Here is a 25363-nt window from a genome sequence, read left to right as displayed (position 1 = left end):
GATGTAATATTCTCTTAAGTCTCAGGAGTGAAAAGAGGGGAAAATTATTTTTCATCCACACCCACTTGACGTAATCGCCCATCTGGGTTTTTTTTTTGCCTCCTAATCTTGTGTAAGCCAGCTGAGTTTGTAAAATTAATAAAACCTTGATGTGTTGCTAAACCTCGTGCTTTTCATGTCTGTTTGTCAGTGGCTGAATGTAACTACTGTACTTGAGTACGGATGCAAGGTTTATTAAGTATTTCACATTTTCTGCCATTTTCTACTTACATATATTTTTCCAAGGCCATTATAGGGCTGTTTTTCTGAGCTCATGAAACACTGACTTTATAAGTGATTATAACAGGACAAAGACGGCAAAACATGACCATTCATTTATTAATGTCATGCAAAATCAAACTTTGCCCGCAGCAAAGGGAACATTTTGAGATAAACTTAACAGATTTACATCCTGTTTACATTCAGCAACAACTATTTAAATGATTCCTTGTTGCAAATGTTCCTTAGGGTGTCCATGTCGGGGCACATTTCTGTAGAATCCCGTGAAAAATAAGAAATTGGTGAAGCTATTTTATGCAAGTTTATGCATGATTTCTTTGTTTTTTTTTAAGAGAATCCATGACATCAGCTGGGAAACGTTCAGACTTCTGGTTGAGTGGACATGCAAACAAGACCGTCTGCAAGAAAACTGACATTCTGTATAATTACAACTGTTATTCTTAATGCCTGTTGCCGGGCCGAATTTAACTTGTGCGTCGAATAAGTCATACATTTAAAACCATTTCTCTTTGCAGAGTGCCGCAGATGAACTGATGAGTCTCACAGCCTGGTTATTTATCTTACATAGCAACAAATACCTCGTCACAATGCGTTGTGCGAACAGCTGTATATAACAATGAAAAGGTGTTCAAAATGTCTCTCTCTCTCTCATACCATTTTTGTCCACAGGAGGCGCCAGAAACAAGAAATAAATATTTAATTTATGTAAAAAGCAATAATACCACACTATGAAAATGCTCTACTACAAGTCATAGTCCTGCATTAGTGTGTGAGTACTAACAAAATGTACTGCCGTGAAAAGTACTGTGAAGTAAAATCTGTGTTTTACTATTGTTTCAGATTTATTTGGATGAATATTCTTGCTGTATGAATGTGTCTGTTACATTTCACTGCTGGAGATGTTTACAGCCCCACATAACATTCTGTTATATGACCAGGTTTGTTTAATATTAGTTTTTACATGACATTTTCCCAAAAAAACCCTGACATGAACTAGTAGGACCTACTGTAGGTGACTTGTAATGGAATGAGTATTATATAGTATATTCAGTGTTAAATTGACTATGTCTTATAACCAGTTACAAGTTCAGTGGTGTTTATTAATCAGCCTCTCTGTGTACAGTGTAGATTACACAGTAAGATGAAGTGACATACACACATGGTTTATTGACTTATCAACAATATTATATTCTGCTAATATGTTGATCATGGATGGTTCTGTTAAAATAATAATTAACATTTTATGACATTTTTAATGTTAATTTATAAACACTTATATACACAAGACATTCACAATAGGTACAAAAAGGCAACTTTATAATCAAATATATTAGAAACAAATCTTGCTTCTTGTGTTCAGGTATATTTGGCAAATGGCTTACAAATTAAAATGTAATGGCATCTAAACTGAATTTATAACTGAGGATCTTCACACAGTGGCACTGTGTGGTGAAACAGCTGCAGCACAGCAAATCAGTGAAAAATATAGTTTCTTCAACATTTCCTCCAGTCAAACTATCTGGGAACAAACCGGTCCCAGCTGGGCTCCAGCTATCTGTTGGCCTGTGGTGCGTACAGGAAGATGGCGCTGTAGGTGGACAGGATCTCCCTGGCCTCTGTGGTGGCCAGCTGGCCGCCGGTCCTCACCAGGCCCACGCGGTCTCCTTTCCTCAGGGGCAGGATGAGGCTGAAGGACACCGAGCCTCCGCAGCCACACTGAGCACCGGCTGAGCCCCAGTGTTGTCTGGCAGCGGGTCCAGCTGAGCTCTGCAGCCTCTGGACGCTGCGGTTGGACACAGAGAGGACGGCCTCTACTCGGTCACCCTGCCTCGCCGTCAACAGCCCGGAAATCAGGTATCGGCCGTCCAGAGGAACAGTGAAGATCCCTGCAGAGATGAGAGAACGAAAACCAGGTTTTGCTTTGTGTAAACATTCTTCCTGTTCATATGCACCATAAGAGGCAACTTCCTCTCAGACGAGACAAAATCCACGGTCCTCATCTGGTCGATTATCTGAAGTGGATATGAGGCTTCAGCTGCCCAAATTGGCAAATCAAGTGGTGATACTCAAAAATGTGTTTTCAATTTTGTCACAACCCTTTTACTACATCTTAACAAGGGAAACCGGGAATTTGTATTAAAAAGACAGTATCTAGTCATTTAAATTTATTTATTTATTTATTTATTCTTTTGAGGGGTTGAGACACACTTTAATCAACTGATTCCTTTGGCTCGATTATCCAGGTATGAAGAGGGTGTGTAGCTATTTGCAACACTCATCACTGTTAATGACCGCGGGGAGGTGAGTGATGTGTGTCTAAGCTTTAGTTTGTTGATGTTAAGACAACGTGAGTTCCCTGCATTCATAAAACTACGTATACAAATAGTATTGGTATCGGCAGTGCCAGCGTGGGTATTGCACCACCCAATACGGAAAAGCGGAGGGTGCAGCATGCAGTGTGAAGTGAAGGTGGTTTTACTTCTACAGGCGACCCCTTTCACATGAGCAAAAGAGATGGGTTCAAATCAAGGTGGGTGAAAACTTGCGTTATCAAACACAAAACAATAAAATTGATGCCTTGTACACAACTGTAGGACCACCATCAAATTCATCACATGCAATGAGGCCATGTACAGTATCATAATGACATTACAACCAATATTAAATCCTTGTTGTGTACCTGTATGGGGATTGTAGTGTCCACCATCATTGACCAGGATTCTGTTGAAGCGGATAACACCAAAGTCTCCAGTGGGGCTCTGCTGCGTGAGGCCAGCCGAGAAGGAGAAGGGATCTGCGAAGGCGCTGTTGACGTCTGAAACTGGAACGTGAAATACAATTGTATCGGTGCCCCCTTTCAAATATAGATCGAAGTGCATTTCTCACTTTATATTCAATGGCTAAAAAAGACACATGCACCCTGATTGTGTGGTGAAACTGCGAGAGAAGATTTCTTTTACCTGGTGAGTGAACTGGAGCTTGATACATCGGGTTCCAGGGCACCTTTGTTGCTATGGGAGCTACAAGGCGGAAATAGAGAAAGTGTTAATGTTGTATTGTGTCAGCTGTGAGTTGAAGGGTCGACACCTTTATATTTATAGACGTCTCATTCATCCGTGTCTCTAGTTGTAAAGTAAACTAATAACGCCACGAATCAGTTAATTAAAATCAGCGTTTGTGTGATTTTTCCGCGTTGGTTGGTATCATCACAGTGAAATGTACAGTATATAAATTGTAAATATAAAAGGTATAATACATGGTAACAGCAATATAGAGCTTTGGATTCGCTGGATATGGCCATTATCTGCTTGAGTCATTTTCTGAATCACCACCAAATGTATCAGGGTAAAACTTTCTGCTAAGTGCCTGCAGACGAGCTAAAGTCTTTCCACAGTCCGCCCACATCTCCCTAAACTAAACACATCCAGTTCCCACTCCCTCGCACTCTCGGTCTACAAATTATTCACAACTTTTCCATTTTTTTTTTTTAACACCGACGTGGTGGAATGGCAAAGCCTGCGGATGCATGCACTGTAACCTGATAATGAACTGCTACAATACCTTGGCGGCGGGTTGATTGAGGCTTGAAAGATGCAGGCTGCAGAGGAGGATAGCCTGCAAAAAGACACACATGACAATCACATCATGTTTTACCATCATCAGAGGACCGGGGTTAGTGTAGGCTCTTGCCAGAGGCAATTGTTTGCTTTTCCATAGGAGCATCATGTCAAAACACTGCGGGATAGTTTCCCATAGAGGGTACAAATTAGAAAACAACGGGTTATAATCTAGGCTGCATAAAGTGGCTTTTTTAAAATTTGTTTGATGTTATGATGTAGTTGTTTCAGGACAATGGGATCTAAAAGTAGCTTGAGGTGTTTACAGTTTCTGTCAGATCATTGAAATGTATTTAAAGCTGCAGATATTTGTGTTGTTTGAGTTCAAAATACAGACAAAACAGACGACAGAAATGAGACAAACCCAAAAGATGATGTGAAAACCCACTCCTCAATAGTGAAAATAAATGGAAAACCTGTTACATCTCTAAACAAAGCCTGAAGATCTGCTTCATGAATGACATTACAGAGGGCAGAGGAGAAAAGGCTCATAATTGTATTTTCGGTTACTACTGGAGCTTTAATGCTCAAAAAGCACATCAGTGTTCTCATACTGCACTGTGTAAGCCCCTCTGTCTGAAACTCTCTGTAATAGCTCCCGTCACTTTAAGCCCCCCCAGCCTCCTCTGATTGGTCAGTTTACACATGCCTGAGTTAACAACCACATTGCAGCTGTGCTAAATCACATGTTACGTACCAACCTTGCCACTCAGCATAAATCATGCAAATCACAACAAAATATATTACAGAGTTGTAGTCGTTTTTAGACATTTTCTTACATATTATGTCTTTCAAGAAGAAATTTGCAGTACCGTGTCACACAGCACTTTTATTTTAATGGCCCAATTCCAGATTCTGTCACTGATGATAGATGAGTATATCGGATGTAACTATGAGCTGACAGCAACGTTGAAGAGAGGGACACGCAGTATATTATGTCACACATGTGGTCATGCTGGCTCACGCTCGCTCTCCGTGGTGCCAGACTTCTGACACGGTGTCATAAAACGTCCTGCTTGTCGTGGCAGTGATGACAGATTCCAGTTTCAGTAGCCTACTCATTCATAGATGTTATAAGCAGACTCTGCATACAAATCTGAGGCTTCACACTAACAGCCTGTAGTTATCTAGTACAGTTTATATGGAGTAACAATGAAGTGCTAACTACAGGGGAATGGACAAGAGCTGGATATTCAGGCGGTGTTAGCTTTGTGTTTAAGAGGGACTGTAGGTATTTCTGAATCAGTTGGCACATATTGAATAATTACAGGGCACAGTCGTTTTACTGCTGGGTCATAAGAAATGGGAAATGGGGAAAAGACAATTAATATTGCAATGAGATTAGTGATGGCAGCAGTTATTAGAAATTCTGATATAATTACGAAACATTCGCTTATTAATGCAGTGTAAATCATTGCTGGCAAACAGAACATTAGGCTGAGCATGGGAAGAAGGGTGTTCCTCTGCTGCTAACAGCTATAACATACTCAGTCTGTCTTTTTAAATGATGATAAAAAATGTTTGGGAGCCCTTATGAAGTTTCAGTTTCCATCCGACAATCAAAACAGATGTTCGGGAGCAAAACGGAACAGCTTTTTGCCTGTTATTTTATCAGATTGCAGATCAGTTACAGGGTAGTACTTCACTGTGGCCTAGTCAGCGACCTACTGAAAGGAACAATGTGACGAGCTGTTCCTCCCTTCAGGTGTGCGCATGAGTCTATGTATCACGAGACAGGAGAGAGGGCAAAAAAATGTCCTTTCTTGACATTTTGTGAGTTTAAACAATATTGTCATATGTGTTTTATTGACATGATATCAATATTTCATTTCTAAAATATCACGGTTATAATGTATGTACATTTTTTCCTTTAATATTTTTTTAAATTCTGGCCAAATCTTACAAATTGCTCCTTTAATATTTTGTGAGAGTACCAATAGCCTTCCTTATAATGTCGCTGCAGTATCAATATTGTGGAATCTGGTCAAAAATATGGAGATATTGGATTGTGTTGCCTAGCCGGTTAGTCTAATAGTCTAAAAGTATCACATCAGGCCGTATCATCCAGCCCATAATTTATAGCATTACAAAAATCTGGTTTTGTGCCATAATAACGTGGTCTTGAGGGAAACTTAAATTAGACTTAGTTCATATACATAGTTAAATAACAGATCTATTTCAGTTATGACAAACTAATAAGGGCATTTCCAGCGGCAGAGTGAAGCTGCATTGGAACTTCAAAGGTCATCGTGGCCATTAGTGCTGCTCACCTGGTGCACCGGCGAACCCTTTGACTGGCATCCTCGACGAGTCCTCCGACCCTCGCCGCACCGTCACCCTGCGTATGTACCCTGGAGGTCCGGCCTCGCCCGTCTCCACCACTGGCCTGACGGGAACCAGGGGGAGGCTGGGCTGGCCTGGCTGCTGGGGGCTGGACGGCTGCCTTGGTGTATTGATCATGACCATGTGAGTGTTTGGCTGCGCTGGTTGGCTTGGACTGAACGGCTGCCTGGGGCTGGACGGCGGCGGTGGGATGATGAGAGGGATGTGGATTTGTTGGATTCTGGTTCTGGTAGGAGTGGAATCTGGCGGAAAAGCAGGCCTCTCTGGTCTCAAGGTCATTCCTTGGACAGCGAAAGAAAGAGACATACATCAATTTATGGCTTGCTTTCTAAGTATATGATAGGCGTTGCCGTCATAAAAAGCCTCTGGTCATAACAGGTCTTATAATCCAATTCAAAGTTACGGAAAATGTCCTAACTGCAATCGTATGAGCCTCCAATTTGCTTTATTTTTTACTTCCTCTCTCAGATTCAGACCACATACCGCCATTCTCTTGTGAATTTGCCTTTTACGACTTATATTCTGATGACAGGCCAAATTAGACCTGGCATTCACTCCACCTCTGAGCTTTTTTTTTTTTCAAACGGTACCATTATTACCCTTCATAAAAGCAGAGTGGGCGGTCGTGTTAGATTTAGTCAACGAGAACCATCTGAACAGAAAAACCAGTTGGCTGCCTGCCAGACCCCCTGAGGGCCCAGACATCACCTGGACCTGAGCGTGGAGATGCTGTGAGAGTGTCCTGGGGACACATAACCAGAATAATTACAGTACCGGCTTTGTGTCAGCCCCTTCTCGCACAACCAGGTGTCAGACAGATTGTGTCATGCCCTATTTAAGATTCAGTGAGGAGGTTTAAATGACGTTAAATGACTTGCGAAGCATACGATGCTTCCTGTATCTGTATCTGCAGGCTTGTTTCAACTTTGTGGGCGAGGTTGGGCATAACTGGAGTCCATGTAACCAGATTACAGTAATGTCCTTCAGCTAAAGACACTTACATCAAGGAAATGACCACTTATGTCAAATGATTATACAGTCAGATTTGGCGGAAAAGGCTTTGCTCTTTGCGGAAGCTCCCAAGGCATAAACAACAGAGATTCTGCAGAGAGAATAAACAATCTTCTATATACAGAACTTTGATAATGTGAAGTATAAACTTAGCTGAGCCTGTGAAGTGAGAAGTGTCAGGTTATAAAGGCGACTTTGTACATCTGTGTGAGTGATCAGCTGTGGTCACAATAGGCCTGGATGCTGAAGCACGAACAAAACAGCTGATAGCTGAACAGCTGATGCAGGTGTTTTATCATTGGGTCCATGGTAGCAGCTCTGAGAGGCTGCATTCAGACACAGTGGCGCATTGAGCTAAATGCTAACAGCAGCATGGCACCATGCTTGCAATGAAGACGTCGATGTTGTATGTGCTGCGTTCAACATTTTAGTTGAGTTTCTTAGCATGCAAACATTGCTAACTGCAGTGGCACTCAGTAGAGTGCATACCTCCGCCCAAGGCCCAACTGTCTCTATTTCTACTCACTCGTAGATACCAAGCACTTAAAAATGTTTGCTTTTGTTTTCATCAAGATCTTATTCCTTGAGAAATTAACAAAAATTGCGATCTCACAATGTTAAAGAAAGTAAGAAAAAACTTCTCAGATCCGTCTTTTTATCTGGATCAGCACCAAAACCTTAATGGGGTCCTCCATCCAAGTTTCAATCAACATCCACCTGGTAGCTTTTTCTGTAGCTTGAAGACCTGTCTCTCATAAGATGCCGTTGGAGGCTCTGACATGAATTAACGTAAGATCAGCTTTTCTTCAGACTGGTCAAGAATGAACTTTCACGCTCAAATCCACAGGATACCATTCAGTTACCTTCCAGCATCCTGAACAAGTAAAATAATAAACTACAATGTGTGTACTGCAGGTTCTGCCACAGCCAACAATACGACAATAAATCAAACGTCAACTGTTGCTTCAACAGAACTCAAGTCTTGCACCGAGGCGAAGTGGACGATCCGCAAGTACCGCTCAGCAATCGTATTACATAAGGGTTCTGCCTTTTGCTCTGGATTATCAAAGTTTTCTACCATTCCGTTCACATAAAACGTGATCAATCATCAACCGAATTCTTCCTTCTGACTGTAAGTGATACCACAAGTCTACTCAGAAACCACATGTATAATTAAAAACAAATTAAACCCAGCAATCATGTTGTACTGAGATAATCACAAATCTCTCCTTCATTTCCTTCCTATGCCTCCTTCAGGACGCCGGTTGCCTGAGTGCATATTTCCCATGAGCTCTCAGCCTGTGTCTCACTAAGGGGGCAACCGCAAAGTCGCAAAGAGAAAAAAAAAAGAAAGAGAATGGCGCACATAAGTGCTGGTGCAACCATGAGCATCACCAAAACCAGATGTTATTGCTTAGAAGCGGATTGAGACACTGCAGAGGGAGGGAGGCTTTAGTCACAGATCCGGGTGACGGTGCGTGAGTGTTCACAAGTTGCTGAAATATCAAGGAATATTGCAGCAGACAAGCCGATCATGCGATGGAAAATGGTGTCAAGGGGCGCAGGGCGGGGTGTGGTGGCTACACGCACGTACGATTTTAATGCATCGCTCACACTCTGACATACATTTTTTCTTCTTCCCTGCTTTCCACATGGACGCAATTTCACCCTCCACCCCATTTTTCCTCCAGTGGTATTAATGATGGGAGGGTTCGAAATTGTGCACTGTGTGGCAGAACCTCAGGGACTCCCATTGTGTCTCTGGGTCCATTCTGCCCTGAAGACTTCCAGATGGGCTGCCCTGGTCCGAGATGGAAACACCTCACCTTGTAGCTACAGAAATCATCTCTGGGGAAGCCGCTGCAGTCATAGCGCCCACTTGAAATGCTGCCGCTCACTATATATATATACAGTGTGTGTCTGTGGCGGTGTCGAGTACAATTTTCCATTGTTTCCCAACAGACACCCTTTGACTTCAAAAAAGCCTTTGATATTTTTTTTTCTTGTGTTCCCTCATCACGGTAGACAGTTAATCCTAGTGCCTGTCTCTCCAATATCAAGTCAGAATGATCAATTGCAGAGCATTGATCCACGAAATCAAAGACTATATTTTACCCTGGTGTTACCGTGTTTTTTTTTCACCCGTCAACAGACACTTACAGGACAGGGAAGAGAGAAAAAGAAAGTCCTCTGGCATTCTTGGAAGGACAAATCGGCAGAAAGAAAACTGGACAGAAGGAGAGAGCGACGATGGAGCGAAGGGAGAGAAACTCAGAGATAAGGGAGAGAGAACGAAAAAAAAAAAAAAAAAAAACGACAGGGAGGTGATTTGAGCCAGACTGGGATCACCTCCAAAAACCAGAAGGAGTGGAAAAAAAACAGCTTGAGAATCGAATAAGAAAAATTCAGCACAAGAAGGTTGATTAGTCACCGCCTGAATGAGGAACAGCATGCTCAAGCTCTTTGAAAACAGAAGCACTTTCCATATTTTCTACATTTCCTAATAACGTGCAAGTCTCGCCTAATTTCAAAATGGCTTTGACACATCAACGTCATAGTTTTAAAGGATGCAAAACAGTGACTGCTGCTTAACCGCAACTCTCCTGTCGTTAAAGGAAAACAGCCAGAAACAAACACACACAAGCCGTGGTGGCAGACCTCTGCTGCAGCAGCTGTTTTGGGGGCAAAGCAGTGCCAACATTTATGCAACTGAAGTCACACAATTCCAGTCGCATTGAGTAAGGGCGAAGTTATTCCAGTTAATCTTTCAGTTACGCTGTTATTACAACGCCTCATCTGTTCGCAGGCCTCCTCGGGGTCCTCATATGACTGAGTGGAGAATATGAGCTCAAACAGAGAGGAAACATTTCAGTAGTTTCTCAACCACCACCAACACTACCACACCCACAGACCTGGGTTTTTTTCATGGATTGTTTTTATGCCTATTTAGACTATTCTCTCTTTGCCAAACCTGGGGGAAAACATTATATCTTCCTGCTACCTCAGTCACACAGACCAACTCCCTCTCTTGTGGGATTCAGGATACAGATCATAAGGGCAAAGTGAGAGGATATGATGATATTTTCCCTTAAAGGAAAGGATCAACAATTTGAGAGAGACACTTACTCACTTTCTTGCCAAGGGTTAGATAAGACAATTGAAACCACTCTTATGTTTGTACAGTAAATGTGAAGCCATCACCAGCAGCCTGCTAAGTTAGCTTTGCATAAAGACTGTAAACATGAGAAAATGGCTAGCACGGCTCTGTTCCATCTGGTCATGATCCAATATGAGTAGCTCTCCGATCAGAGTTGCACATTCATGACCACGTCTGCCATCTTGGACAGCAAGGGTATATCACTTGGACAAACCACCTGCAAAAACTGCAGTAAGTTTCAAGAACAGTTTTGTCGCACAGCGCTGTGCCACGTCAGGCAGCCACACACTACCATAATCTATAATCACAACTAAACTTAAAAGATAAATTCAGCCAAAAATCAAAATCCTGCCATTATTTACTCAACTGCATGTTTATGGAAGGTCAGGTAAAGTTTCATAGTCCCATCCCTGGAGCCTAAAGGCAAAACAGTGTTAAACTTTAAAACAACAAAAAAGAATGGCTCCTTACTCCTAGCTGTCCAAAATGGCAAACAAACTTGCACATGCACTACTTAGATCAGGTAGGGACAAGTGTGCACAAAAACTAAAGTATTAAAATGACAATTTGCTGGGAGGTTACGCGGTAGACTAGTTGCTGGATTTTCTTATAATGATAAATTATAAATCCGGTGTAAGTTTAATCCATGGTCTAAATCACCGTGAAACTGTGTTAGACTCCCTCTCGAGAGATCAAGTTAGCAGACCGCTAATTTACAGAGTTTTATCAACCTCAGAAACGACCGCACGACAACAATACACTGCAGTAAATGGATCCAAATATAAACTGCCACCAAAAAGCCACAAATAATGCTCAGAACAGCACCAAACTTCAGCAACAGTACAAATAGGGTCTCAGCACATAGTCTGGGGCATCAAACCTCTGCTAGCTTAGCTGGATTTCTATTGTGAACCTAAAAACAGATTTCAACTCTCCTCCATCAGCTTCCGGGTCGGGGAAGTCCCGACACGACGATTACCGAGTGCAGTTAGAAATGCTCAATTCCGTTCTTTTCCCTGACCGCTCTCGATAATAACTGTTATAAACTGGCAGGTAAGACACATATGAACTTTGATTGCTTTTCCATGGAGTCATAATCATACATTTTCATCCATGAGCCGCGGAACTCTACTGCACTCGGTAATCGACTCATCGGGACTTCCCGTCAACAGGAAGCTGCTGCAGAAGAGTGGTAAATTTTGTCAGCTTTTCAGTGGAAATCCAGCTAAGCTAGTGGAGTTTTAATGCCTATGTGCTGAGACCCTATTTGTACTGTTGCTGAAGTTTGGTGCTGTTCTGAGCATTATTTGTGGCTTTTTGGTGGCGGTTTATATTTGGATCCATTTACTGCAGTGTATTGTTGTGGTGCGGTCGTTTCTGAGGTTGATAAAACTCTAACTTGATCTCTCGGAAGGGAGTCTAACACAGTTTCACGGTGTGTTTGACCATGGATTAAATTTACACTGGAATATCCCTTTAACAAACAAGATATAACGTGTTAATAAGGGAGCTCTAGAGGTGTGGGTAGGCAGATTTTGTTTATCACTGGACATAGCTAGTTGTTTCCTCTGTTTCTGGCTTTTATGCTAAGCTAAATTAGCTGTCTGCTGCCAAGAGCAGCATACGGACATGTGAGTGGTGTCAGTCCTCTCTTTACTCTCAGACAAAAAGGGAATAAGCATATTTCCAGTAAAAATGCTCACTCATATGATGGAAGTTGTCACAAAGTAAGAGCCCTGAAAAGCAATGCCACAGCAGGACGGACAGTTCTATCTCATTTAATCCTGGGCAAAAGTGCAGTATAGTGTTACAGGCACGGTGATGAAGTCAAATATCACAGTTTGGAACAGACCATATTTGGCAATGAGTGAAATGGAGTACAAGTTGTCTTCACGCTCTTCATCTCCCTACACCTCAACCATTAATCCAGCCGCCCACCTTTTCTCCTCAGGTCCCTCAGACCATTGTTTTGGACGATGGTTTAAGAAAGGGAGGCACCAGTGATGGGGCCCCAGTCATGACATCACAGCTGAAGGTAGTCGAAGCATCTGGTCCTGGGTGTGGAGCTCTGCTTCTCCCCTCTCCATCAAAACTGGCTCCAGCAGTGAGTCAGGGCCCTTAATGAGGACCAGACTCCACACATCAGGCTGAGGTCACCCTACCGGAATCTCAGGAGGTTGGTATGTGTACATGTGTAAAGGAGAAAGGAAGGGAGGAAGCTGTATGTGTGCACTGAGAGACCGGGAAGTGCGATTGAGGCCTGCAGTTCTGTGGTACGAGTTATAAAAAAGGCGATGTCATGGTGCAAGAAAGAAGACCTCACAAGTCAACACGTTCATAAAGGGAGTTGGAAAAATGGAATAGTCCACTCGGGTGTTCTGACGTTTACATAAGGGAGCAATAAGGCACAAAACAGTGAGAGTATATCATCGGAGTAGTTAAGAGAATTTAAGATTCTTTTAACCTATCCAGTTCCTTATATAAAGACTGGGGAATTCTTAGGATAACATAAAGCTAAGTCAAAGGAAGCTTCCAATGTGGGCCTCTGCCTCAGTGCAGGGACATATTGAATGACATACTCAAGGCGAGGACGGGAGGCCCTGTGAACTCGTGTCCTCCCTCTCCGGGAAATACCCTGTGGCCATTCATGGGATCTGATCCTGCCCTCCAAGCCTCCATGTAAGCCAAACAAGCAGCATGCATTATATGGAGGATTATCTTCAGGAAAAGTTTGTGTTTACACAGATGTTAATCAAACTTGATAAACTCATGTGTTCGATGTTATAGAGGAAGCAGCAAAGGAGTGTGTGTTCTTCTGGTTCACTGCAGTGTTCTGTGGGATTCCATGGACTTGTTAGTGGTTAAACTGTGTCATAATCTACGCTTAATTACTACATTATATCTTTTTGACATTTTCTGCTGACACTTGCATGAGATTCAGTATGAAGCTACAGCCAGTTTGGCTTCGTATAAATACTGGGAAAGATGGAAAATAGCTTGCCTGGCTTCGTCTAAAGGTACCAAATCACACAGGGACTTGTTTGCAACAAGCCTGTTTTGGGCAAATCAGTATGGTCAACTTTGGCTGCAGCAGGCCATCATATGCATTTAATGGAAAATGCGGTGTGACTCTGCACTTCACACTGAAAAGATGAATTATTTTTTTCTTCGAACAAACCCAAGAAAAATGTGACACATGGCGCAGGAGAGGAGCACCCACTCGACAATGTTTTTGCGGTTGCCACATTTCTAGCGATGTTTCTCTATGTGATCGGCCTCTAAGATATTATGTGTTTAATTAGTAACGTGCTGGTCCCCTAGGTTGGAAGTTAATATCGTCACTCCCCACTCCTTGCTATGTTGAGCCTGCTGCTTCACTTTGGAGAGTGACAAAGTCAGAGCATTACAGCCAAATACCGAAGCTCTACATGTTCAAGATTCACATAGTTATCCATTTACCAGTGTCAGTTCTGCAGTTATTAATCTTCTAAATATTGGCTCCAAATTCAGGGAATAAACGTGGATCAATATGACCTCACAATGGCTTGGTTGTTGTCAAAGAGAGCCAAAGAGGCCATTTGATAGATCCTATCATCATCATCTCAAGACACTTACACAGCAATCATCAGTCTATCCCCAAACCACCGACTCACCTGGCTCTTTGGCAGTGACATCTTTCATAACATGTCTGGCCATCTCAGACAGCTGTCCCTGGACCCTCTGCAACGAATTCTGCAGCGCAGCGATTTCTGCCCCGTGATTTCCACAGGTGACGTTCATCCGGTACATGCAGTCCCGCAGACCACCAACATGTCTTTCCATCCCATCTTTCAGCTCTTTGATGTTAGCGGAAATTCCATCTAACCTTCCACACACCTTTTCAAGTCTGGTCACTCGTCCATCAACAACGGAAATGCCATCAGAGACACCCTGTGTGTTCTGTCTACATTGACTCAGCTCGGATGACACCTGTTGACTGAGCGTATCAAGCTTGTCCTTCAGCTCATCCACCTTACGCCTGGTGTCATCTGCCTGACTATTGGGTCCAGCAATGACTGATGCCCAGTTGTCCCGTGATGGACTCCCAGTACCACTTTGCCCTGCACGGCAGCATGTAAAGTTCATTCTGTACAAATCCTGGTCATATTTTTTCAAGGAGTCACTTAGAGTGGTGACACCACTAGCCAGACCAAGCACATTATCTTGGAGATTAATCAATCCCTTCTGGAAGTCATCCATCGTCTGAACACGTCTCTCATTTGTGACTGTCTGCCTTTGAACTAGGTCTTCCAGTTGCCTGAGTTTCTGTGTGTTGGTACTCACATCTGTGTGAAGAACATCCAGGTCATTCCTATATCGACTCAAATCCTTCAAAATGTTTTCTAGAGTTTTTGGTGGTTGTGATGAACTCACTGCACCTACAGAAATTCCTGAACCTGAACATCCTGTAGAGCATAACTCTCCTACAGCATTGACCTTGTCATCCAAACCTTGGATGAGGAACTTATTGTTGTTGACTTCTGCCTGGATGGCATCCATAGAGTCACTAAACATCCCAGGGAAGGAGTTATTGCTCATTTCCACCAGCATGCTCGTAAACTGGTCCTCCATGGTGTTTAAGCGCACCTCCAGCAGCTGTCGCAGTGCTGCCACTTCCTCAGCAATTGTACGGGTCAGCTTCTCTTCAATATAGAAACAGTGAGTCTCTGCGTTTTGCTCTGTGATATTAATGCGTGCCTCCAGCTCTTCAATCAGTAGACCGAAATCATTGTCTTCCTGAGGTGCTGAGCTGAGGTGCGCCAGCTCATTGTCAATGCGGACATTCAGGATGCGGTGAGCCTCTGCGATACGGTCAATCTCTCGCCAGAGGTCTTTGTGGTCACTATGATCCTCCTCTGGTTTGGATAGCTCTGTCTGCCTCTGAGTTCGTACAGGTCCATCTGCAGCAGCCATATCCAGACGTAGTGCCCTTATCTCCTTTCTCAGATCAGCCTCCTTTGTATCAACCAGCTTGGTTAGGCTGACCAAACCTTGGTCACGGTTGTCTTCGCAGGTCTTCTGCAAGGTCTCGATCTTGTCATTGCATGAGCTTTGTAGCTTGGTCATGTGCTCCTCCACATTCTGGTCTAGCTCCTTCTTAAGCTTTTCAAATTTTCCATCAATGTAGGTTTGTATGACATCAAACTCCACTATGGCTGGAGTCTGGGATTGAGAGGCATCCATCAGGACACGGATCTGCCCCTCATGACTTGTCATGGTTCCTCTTAGGTCTTCCAAAGCTTCATCCTTGCTTTTCAGCGCATTGTTGATATCATCCAACCGGGCCTCTATTTTTTCTATAGCCTTGTCTCCAGCAAGCCCACCTCTAGTAGCCTGATGACCATCAAGCACTGCCGGGTTCTCCTCTGTGCCTGCAGCTGTGGCACTGTCTGGTGGATGTATGTTGTTGATAAGTGTCACCAGCATCTTCTTTGTGTCTTCCTGCAGGTCTGTGCGGAGGTTGTCGGTTAACCCTGTCAAAGCTGACTGAAGATCCAGGACTGTTTGAGACAATCGCTGAACTTCACCCTCCAGAAGCTGCACCTTATCCGTCCCACCATGCCTCATCTCATGGTGACCTGTCTCTCTCCGCTCTGGTCCTACGATCAGAGAATAACTGTTTAGATTTTTATGAATAAATGCTCCTCTTTAGGACACAAAAGTTGTTTGAATTACTTTTTCAGTGGTACAGAAAATGGTGTCTTACTCTGTGTGTGTCTGGTTGTATGTCCAGGATTTGGTGGTAGGTATGGCTGTATTCCCTGAACTCTTTGTGGGTCTGGAGGTGGTTTTAAATCTTTACAGTCTGGACCTTGGTATCCAGGACAGCATCTCCATTCTAACTCCGTGACTGTCTTGAAGGCAATCTTGTATGTGGGTCGAAATCGATTGTGGTATCTGTAAAAACCAGACAGTGAAATCAATACATTTTTTTCCAAATCTCAGAGAAATATGAATAAAAAACTGGAAACACTGAGCCTTTTTCTTGAGTGTTATTCACAGACTTCATCTTTGCTTCAGCTTCTCTGCCGTTCCCAAAAGACAAAACTGTTCCAGGGATATATGTTTTTATTGGGAGCTGTTGACTCCCACGATCACAAAACGCCTGTTTTATTGGACACTTTTTGAGCTTCTCTACTGTTCACTATCACATGAAAATTTCCACTTTCTGGCCAAGACAAACAACTCCCATAGAAACAATAGATGACATCACATCCCAGAAGACAGGGGTCATGTCACGCAGAACATCTGGAAAGTTGATGACTGAAACACTCATCTTTGCACATTTCCCGCATGTCACCCTCACTGATAACACCAGCCTGACAAATAGACAAAAGGAAACTGAAAAATAAAAATACCGTTTACAGCTGTAATCAACTATGAGTGCTGAAATCTCATCCGCACATGAGATAATATGAAACCGATACTGTACGTCATAACTTAGAAATGGAAAAACCCAAGCTGTCTGTCCTCACTGCCAGCTCCTTTTTGCCTTATGCAAAGAACTTGGAAATGTCTTCCTCTGACATAAGAATTATCTGTTTCCAGAAATCTTTTCCACAACACAGTGGCTCTTCTGCATGTGTGTGTGTGTGTGTGTGTGTGTGTGAGTGCATCACAGAGCTAAACCACAGATAGCTTGTGTTGTCTCAAAACAAAAATAATGACTCACAAAGGAAAATATATTAAATCGCAACACAGCGCTTCCAGTACAGAATTAATGGCCGCTGTTTCTCAGGAATTACTGGGGAAGGTACTCCCATTTACAAACAATCAATCACTACAGGAGACTCCACTTGAGGAGCAAATTGCTTTATCGATCTTAAGGGTTTTGTGTATTGACATGGACTTAAATCAAATTTTATATTACAGAATTTGTTATCAGATAAGTAAGGAGGGATTGAGATCATGTTTAGCCAGTTCTATAATACGCAAATGTGAATATCTGGATGATTTTAAATGTACTTTTGACTCTGATAATAAATGTTATGCACTGCATCACAACTGCTCAGCGACTAAATACAACTTAGATAAGATTACTTAAATGTGGCTTTGGACAACAATTCAAAACAGATGTCCTTTTTTTACAACACTCACGGAGGTGCGCAATTAGTTTTCCTTTTTAACACGAATGCAAGGTCAACGATTACAAACCCCAAAGACATAAATCCTGCAGTTTTGAGGAGGACATTTTAATCAGAGGAGAAAGATCTTCATTGACAGATTTTCTACGTATGCCAAGACAAACTGAATAAACAAACTCTCTTTGTTGTCATGACTGAATAAACTAAATAAACAAATTAATATGTGGCAGACCCTGCCACCTTTCTAGCTTCAAAAAGTGTTCTGGGGGACCCTAGTATCCTCTGTGAACAGATTGTTTATTAGTTATGGAAAATATTTCTGAGTTTGTATTACTACCTCGTTGATATTGTAAATATCTAAATTTCTGCATATTGAATTTCTTCTCCAAAACTACACAGCGCCCCTTTAAGAAGCTGGACCTGCACATTTCTGAGAATTTTGCTTAAAAAATGACTGAAACGAATAATCGACTATGAGAACAACTGGCAGTTCATTTTCTGTCAGTCGATATGTTGATTAATGGACTGGGTGATCACTGGTTGCTGTCGGCAGTTTGCCATAGCATGTTCCCTGGAAAGTCATTTCAGGTAAGATCCAATTTGTTTGTCTTTCAGCTATAGGGAAAGCTCAAATCTCCTTAAACTATTTCCTGTTTGACTCTTTGCCCTTTTCAGTGGGCTTTTTTTTCTTTTTTCAACTTGCTAGAAATGTCTGTGCTTTTGGTTCTGCCACTGGAGTTTCTTCAGCCACTGCGGATATTTCTGCCTCCAGGTCTCTCAGAGAAACACTTTGTACCTGGACTGCAGTCCATCTCATGCAACTAAACATGATGCGCCCTCAGCCACCCCTTCCCCCTCGCTCCCCCGGATGCTCACGTCACTTGTTGCTGGCAGTCGGGCTGGTAGGCTGGGCAGGGGGCCACTACGGGCTCCTGGAAGCTCTCCACACTCCCCTGCACGGCGCAGCTCACGTTCCTGCGCACCACATAGGCACACCAGTTCCTGAAGAGAGAGAGAGGCAGGGATATAAACAAGAGCTTCAGCATACCAGGAACTGTGACAAACATCTTAGTGGAAAAAACTGTGCGGATAGCTCTGGATTAGTTACGGAGCGTTTTAATGATCTGGGTAATAAAAAACATCAGAATCAGGTCGTTAAGCTTTACTTAGCTTTTCCATACAGGTTGCGTCATTTCACTGAGGTGTTTCTTCACTTGTTTTTTTTTCTCTCTCGTTTGGTTATTTTAGTTTATCAGTAGCAAATGCACTAATGGTCTGTTCCAGATGAGATACCGGACTAATCACTGGCATTCCAGCGTTTAACTAGCTCTTATCGCGTTTGGCAACATTGGCCACACCAGAGAGCCAAATTTAGACGTAGGCTGATAAAAAAGCACAGTGGACGTTATCAGGCTAAAAATGACCATAAGAGGATAAATGTGCGCCGATCCGAGGTCATTCCGATCAATGAGAAGTTTGGGCGTCATCGCGTTTTTGTTGGCAACTGCGCAACAAAAGCGCCCCGCGTGAACTTGTCAGGAGAAGCTGGGTGAACGCAGTCAGCGGTTATTATGACTTTCACAAGTTGCTCAAACTGTTCCCCAAACACGTAGATAAAAAAAACCAAACTTATTTCTTACCTATTCCTGTGTCTGTGCACCGCTCCGGTGTATGGAGACCCCTGGAACAAGTCATAAGATGAGGGAGACCCATAAGTGAAGTGAAAGTTCAGAAACAGTGCGAAAACTGTCCACCGCCAGTCCATCTCTCCATTCCTGTGATTCATACTTGACAGGCGCCTTAAAATAAATAGTCCTAACATAGAAGAAGAGAGAGAAAACAACCGTGCTGCTCTGTTATTACCAAGCGCACCAAAGTCACATTGCCCCAGCAGTGACTGGTCCAGCTCCAACAACTTTTGAGTTTGGGGAAGTCCAGATTCACTGCAACTCCCTTGGAATGACGTTCAGGGCCCACACCCTCCCCCCCAAAACACATTCAGATGATGAAAAAAACTCTCCACAGCCCTTTTTTTTTTTTTTAAAGGGGCTTTTGTTTGTGATAACGTCCTTTAATCAAGTTATGCATTTGATGATCCAAGCTGATGAGTTCTTTGTCTGCCAATAGCCCAAAAACTCACACCTCACTGATGAACATAACAGGATCAAGTCTCCTGAAGGCATCCTCCAAGTGTTGAATGAGCTCCTGTGCTGATGATATTCATAGCCTGGGATAACAGTAGTCATTTACATTCTGTCTGCCTTGTTAGTGAATGGAGGATATAGGCAGAATACATAGTGTGCAGTCTGTTGTGTTTTTTGTTTTTTTTTCTGCTGAGCAAACCCCTATTGTTTCAAGCCAAACTGAGAGGTGTCTTATGTGAAGGGGGGAAGACAGAAAGTAGCACATTAAGCTGCACAAGAGCTTCAATTCACAGCACTCGAGGCAGGAATTCATTGTCAGTGTGAAAGTGTGAGATGGGAGGAGAGTTTCCACACACGGTGGTGCTGTGAAAGTGTTTTTTTTTTTTCAGTGAGACAGCCTGAAGCACCCCCCCCCCCCCCCCCCCCCCCTTCGTCCTCCAGCGTTCCAGGGTGCTGCCACGGGCAATACTGTACCACTTTGATTTCCTGATGAGACAGGTGCTGTCAGTTAACACACATGAAAATGAAAGAAAAACAGAGAGGTAGAGGGGACGTAACCAAGGGAGATGACAGTTGAACAAAGGCAGGGAGAGAATGTGAAGTAATGATTCAGAAGAAGACGGATAAACACACCTGTGGACTCTTCTCTTACCCCCCAAAAATAACCTCTTACCATTGAACAAGCTCTCTGTCTGAGCTGCTGTCAGACCAGAGATAGCCCTTCCCAAAATAAGAATGCGCTCTTTCTTCGGGCAGTGAAGCACAGAGAGATGCTGTAAATCAGGGTTATGTAAGTGGATGATGTCTGCAGGGATTGGATTTTTCATTTTTTTAGTCAGGTAAACGTGACATCTCATGAATATCTTTCACCCCCGGAGGTCCTTTAATGACATTACTAACAGTTTCCTTTATTTCCTTCAGTTAAAGTCTAACCCGTCTAATACGGAAACATATGTTCAAGCAAACCTCGTGTGCTTTTTTGACAGTTTGTGGCAGTTTGTTTAGTCGCCATGAGAGGGCAGCACAGCAGCAGTAAAAGAGGCAGAAGCTCCTTGTAGTCATGGCAATTCCCTTTTCAGCAAGTGTCGGGGTGAGAGAGAGAAAAAGAACATTTCATTAGTGAGGCAATATGAGCACCTGAATTTTACATTTCTCCATCACCCTCACGACGCCACGCTCATATCAGTCATCTGTTTTGCGCACTCTGAATTCACCATCGCTTTTTAATTCCTAAACATTTCATGGAAGACATGCCTTTCGGGCTGAATCACCATCAGCAAACACTCTTTCTGTCCTCAGTTTTACAAAGCCACACAGCCTGTTGTTTTTCAGTGCTCTAACGTGATGTTGAGCAACGCGCCTCGCAACTACCCCTCCTGCATAGAATTAGAAAATAGTCGTCTTATTTAATTTGTGCCCCAACATTCAGGCAGGATGAGAGGTAGAAGATGAGTCGTGACTGAAGGGAAATGCACAGCCATTTCTTTCAGTTTAAAGAGAAAAAGGAAAAAAAAGAGAACCCACCGTGATTTCATCCATAAATCCAGGGGACGTTTCCCACCTCCCTCAGATCGATTTTTTATTTTTCAACTTTGCAGAAGTTGGAGGACTGATTGGAATTGGAATAGCCTGCATTGAGCCGGGGTGGATCCTTTTGCAGCACACAGGGAATTTGTCATTGAGACATGCATTTTTTTGCAAGGCCGCCCTTCACCAAGACTTGCTTTTGAATCCTTTAAATTCAGCATGCTCACACTGAACCTTGATCTTTATGTGACCTTGATCTTTATGTTAACTTATAATAAAGCCTCAAGGCTGCGACTGAAGCTACACAAAGCATGTTATTTTCATCAGAGAGGACCCGTTTTGAGCTGTATTGCGGACACACTGCTTCATATCAGCTGAATCAGATTACATTTATCCATGTTGGTACACTGTGGCTTTTTAAAGCTTGTTACCAGTAAACATGCTCTTATAAATAAAAGAAAAAAGCCAAACACCGGCTTTTTTTTTTTTTTTGTGTCACCAAGGGAGAGTCAGCCGTGCTGCAGAGATCGCTTTCATTTGGCAAGCAACAGCTATGCACCACGCACTTTACACCAGGATAGCGCTGCATTCACACTGGGTGACTCAGTGGGAGAGCCGAGGCATGGACACACACTGAGCAGGCAACACAGGTACTCCTCAAAGTGGGGTCAAGGGGCTGGCGGAGGGTGCTGCAGGGGGATTGTTACTTCAGTTTCCCTCCAGACGTGACCTTTTGATCACATATTCTGCTTTATTCACTCATTGCAAGACATTTTGTGAGCTTTATCGAATCAAAAACATTCTTATTGTAGAGCTTAAATTATCATCTACCTCCGAATCCCTCCTGAAGCAAAGATGCCGGGTTGTCACTTTTAGGTACAAACTATACTATACGAACACGCCCATATACACATTTTATAGTAAGATGAAGCAACTGAAGGCTCCCTGGCATGCTGTTACAGTCTCAGAGGCTTTTTGAATATATGTAAAGGAAGCAGAGAGGACGATACCTCAGAGGATCGACTCCACCAGTTTGTCTTCCATCATTATTTCACATTTATCCCTTTTTTTCCCAACTGTCTCTCCTCTCCTTTCTTGTTCTCTTCCCACACTAAAAAGAGAGTCTTGACAGAGACCGACTTGTATCGCTGTCACTTTGTAATAGTCGACTGATCGAAAATAGCTCCCTAATTAGTCGACCTTTCCATAATGGGTGACACTTGCATTTGCGGGCGCTTAGTCGGATTCATCTTTGTAGGTTAATAATTGGCATAACACTGTGAATGACCTCCTCTGGATCAGGTTGTAGGTTGGGTTTGTCTTGTTTTGCTCCAGGAAAACCATAATGGCTATGAATCGCTTGCAGCTTCATGATCAGAACATAAGATTAAGGGAAAAAGTTCAAACGAATGTCATGGCCAGAGACAGACAGGCAGACAGACTTGGAGACAAAGGGAGATAGAGTTGCCTGTTGTGGTCGTACACAAAGAAGACACACACAAACACACACACACAGACAGACACACATGCACACACCCCTCCACTCCAAGTCTGTCACACATGTGCATGGAGACACACACAGCGGATTAGGAAAGCTGATTTATTGGCTGTAAAATGTTAATATAGCTATAAGCCGCGCTCATGAATTGTTAATTAAGGCCGTGACAGACTCGTCACCTAAAATGTTAATGAGGTGAGATTGCGTCGGGGCCGAGAGGTCTCTGTGAGCCACGGAGCAAATACAACAGATGAGCTGAATCCACCAGACACCCCCACCTGCTATAATAAGAAACGCTGAGGGCACCTGAGACGGGTCGTGCCCATTCGGCCATAGCGTAATTAAATTAAGGAACGGCGGTGTGTGAATTTACCCGATGTGATTGTGAGAGGAAATGATAGATACGGTCCATTTTTATCCTCACCCAGCCTATATCGGTACTGTCTTGTTCCAAGTGACTCATCGGTGGTACAGCTGTTCTTATCTCTACTCCTCTATGAACTTCTCTGTGTCTCTATTGATACTATTTAATGATAATGGCAATGTTTTCTTGATTTATTTAAGGATGATAAACAATCCAAACACATTTTTAGTTTGGGGTTGAGTTTGCCTGAAATGAGTATCTGTCTGATTTGATCAAGTAAAATGTATCAGTATCTGCTTGTGATGAAGGACAATCCTCATTGGGTAGCTCGCTAAGTTCATTCATTCAAGTTTATATATATAAAAAACTTGTTCTGGAAATAGCTCTTACTCTTAAAGTGAAACTCTCACCAAAAAGCAACCGAGGCTTTATTTGGGATTGAATATGAGTCAAACCTTCGTGTGAAAGCATATATCCGACAAAAGAGGCACTTTTAAGATTTACCGTAGTTTCGGTTTTGGGCACATTAATTTTGAACGGGAGTGCATGGGGCAAGACATGCTAGCATCAAAATCGCTATTTTTAGAACACTAAGAAGGCGCGACACAACATGAAACTTTGCTCGTAGCATCACTAGGGTCTCTACTCATGAACAAGAGCATTGAGAACATTGTTTGTGTACACAGAGTTTATGAAAAAGAAGGTTTTTGAACTACTCACGTTAGCTGCTGCGCTCCTGTGCGTCGCGTCATGCCAGACAAAAAGTGTTGATCCCCGAGTGCGACCTGACAGGCAGGAGAGTAATGGTGAACCGCTCCTCAAGCGTGCCTGTCAGGTCGCACTCGGGGATAGAGCAAAGTTTCATGTTGTGTCGTGCCTTCTTAGTGTTCTAAAAATAGCGATTTTGATGCTAGCATGTCTTGCCCCATGCACTCCCTTTCAAAATTAACGTGCCCAAAACCGAAACTACGGTAAATCTTAAAAGTGCCTCTTTCGTCGTAATTATGCTTTCACACGAAGGTTTGACTTTTTGGCGAGAGTTTGCGCTTTAAGACTGTGTTTCCGTCACACTGGCTATTTTTAACGAGACCTCGGGGTAACATTCAGGTGTGTTTGTACCATTCAAAACAAGTATTTTAATCAAAATTTGACCCAAACTGAGTGTTTTTTCTCCCTTAACCAAACCAGAGCATCACAAGATAAAATTTTACCTGAAGACGCGCAAAGTTGCAGCACATCCGAAGTTTACAGAAGCCCGCATTGCTAACATTTGTTATGGCGGCTAGGTTGGTCAAAACTACCCAATTGTTATTCAAGCCTCGCCATTTTCAGAGTACGTTGATTGCGCAGATAGTGAAAGTGGTGTACTTGCTCATATTTGACTTGCCATGCCTCTGGTGTAGCTAGTACCACTAACAGTGGCTTGTTTCCATGTCGGTGTGGCAGCAAGCCGTACTATAATACACCTGTGTTAAGTCAAAGTCGGAACTACTTCGTACAAAACACACCGTACTAATCTATCTTTTCATAAGCGAGCTAGCCTGCTGAAAATGCGGTCACGTGGCCTCAGAATGACATTTTGGAAGAATAGTGTGCAACAGGAATGATTCACAGGAAACCAACACTGGTGCTGGAGATAATCCTGCTGAGCTTGGCTTTGAGGAGGTATCCAGACTTCCTGTGCTATAATGGCTTCATTAACAACTCAACATGGCTTTTGTCGCTGTCAAGAGAAATGACCACAATCGCATTTCACACCACACTCCTCACTCCTTTATCATTTCCAGTAAAAGAAATGTGATTATGTGACTGATTGTTGCTTCGTATCGCAATTACATTTAAACGGCTGAGCTCTTGTTCACTCAGCCTCGCTCGGTGGCTGCATTAAGCTTGTTTCCTGTACTGATGGTCAACTTCTGCTTATCAGCGCTACAGAACTTTTTTCTTGACAAGAGACCGTCTGCTCTGAGCCATGACTTTGTGACTGCGTGATGCGTAAGTGAATAATCTGCTGCATGGCGGACGTGTCATGATAGGATTTTCCCCAGCAGAAGCTGAAGGTGTTTTTTCCGGGAAATGGCCACATGGCTTAAGGCAAAAGTCAGACAAGAGCAACCCTGCCGGTCTGCACTAATATTAGATGAGTGGACTGAGTGGACTCGACATATGCGATCAAAACGCATCAGTGAAATGTGTCAAAATGCAGGACTGTCAAACACAGGTCAGTGATAGCAGTGCAAACTGTTCTGATTTTGTTTTATGCTTGTTATAAAGAAAAGGACATAAAGGACATAACACA

The 25363-nt window shown here is 43.0% G+C and overlaps 1 protein-coding gene across 1 annotated transcript; it reads right to left on the bottom strand.

Moving 5' to 3' along the window:
* Window positions 1–543: 543 nt before the first annotated feature.
* On the bottom strand, window positions 544–19464 carry emilin2a (elastin microfibril interfacer 2a). Its single transcript, XM_030402624.1, has 9 exons — window positions 19172–19464; window positions 18408–18533; window positions 16154–16344; window positions 14061–16046; window positions 6167–6520; window positions 3841–3894; window positions 3240–3299; window positions 2960–3100; window positions 544–2165 (listed from the first exon to the last, which is right to left on the bottom strand). The coding sequence occupies exons 1-9, from the start codon at window positions 19351–19353 to the stop codon at window positions 1831–1833; spliced, it is 3429 nt and encodes a 1142-aa protein (XP_030258484.1). The 5' UTR covers window positions 19354–19464; the 3' UTR covers window positions 544–1830.
* Window positions 19465–25363: the final 5899 nt, after the last annotated feature.

The sequence above is a fragment of the Sparus aurata genome, chromosome 21, assembly GCF_900880675.1.
Source record: "Sparus aurata chromosome 21, fSpaAur1.1, whole genome shotgun sequence".
Lineage (NCBI taxonomy): Eukaryota > Metazoa > Chordata > Actinopteri > Spariformes > Sparidae > Sparus > Sparus aurata.
This window is presented reverse-complemented; position numbering and strand designations above follow the sequence as displayed.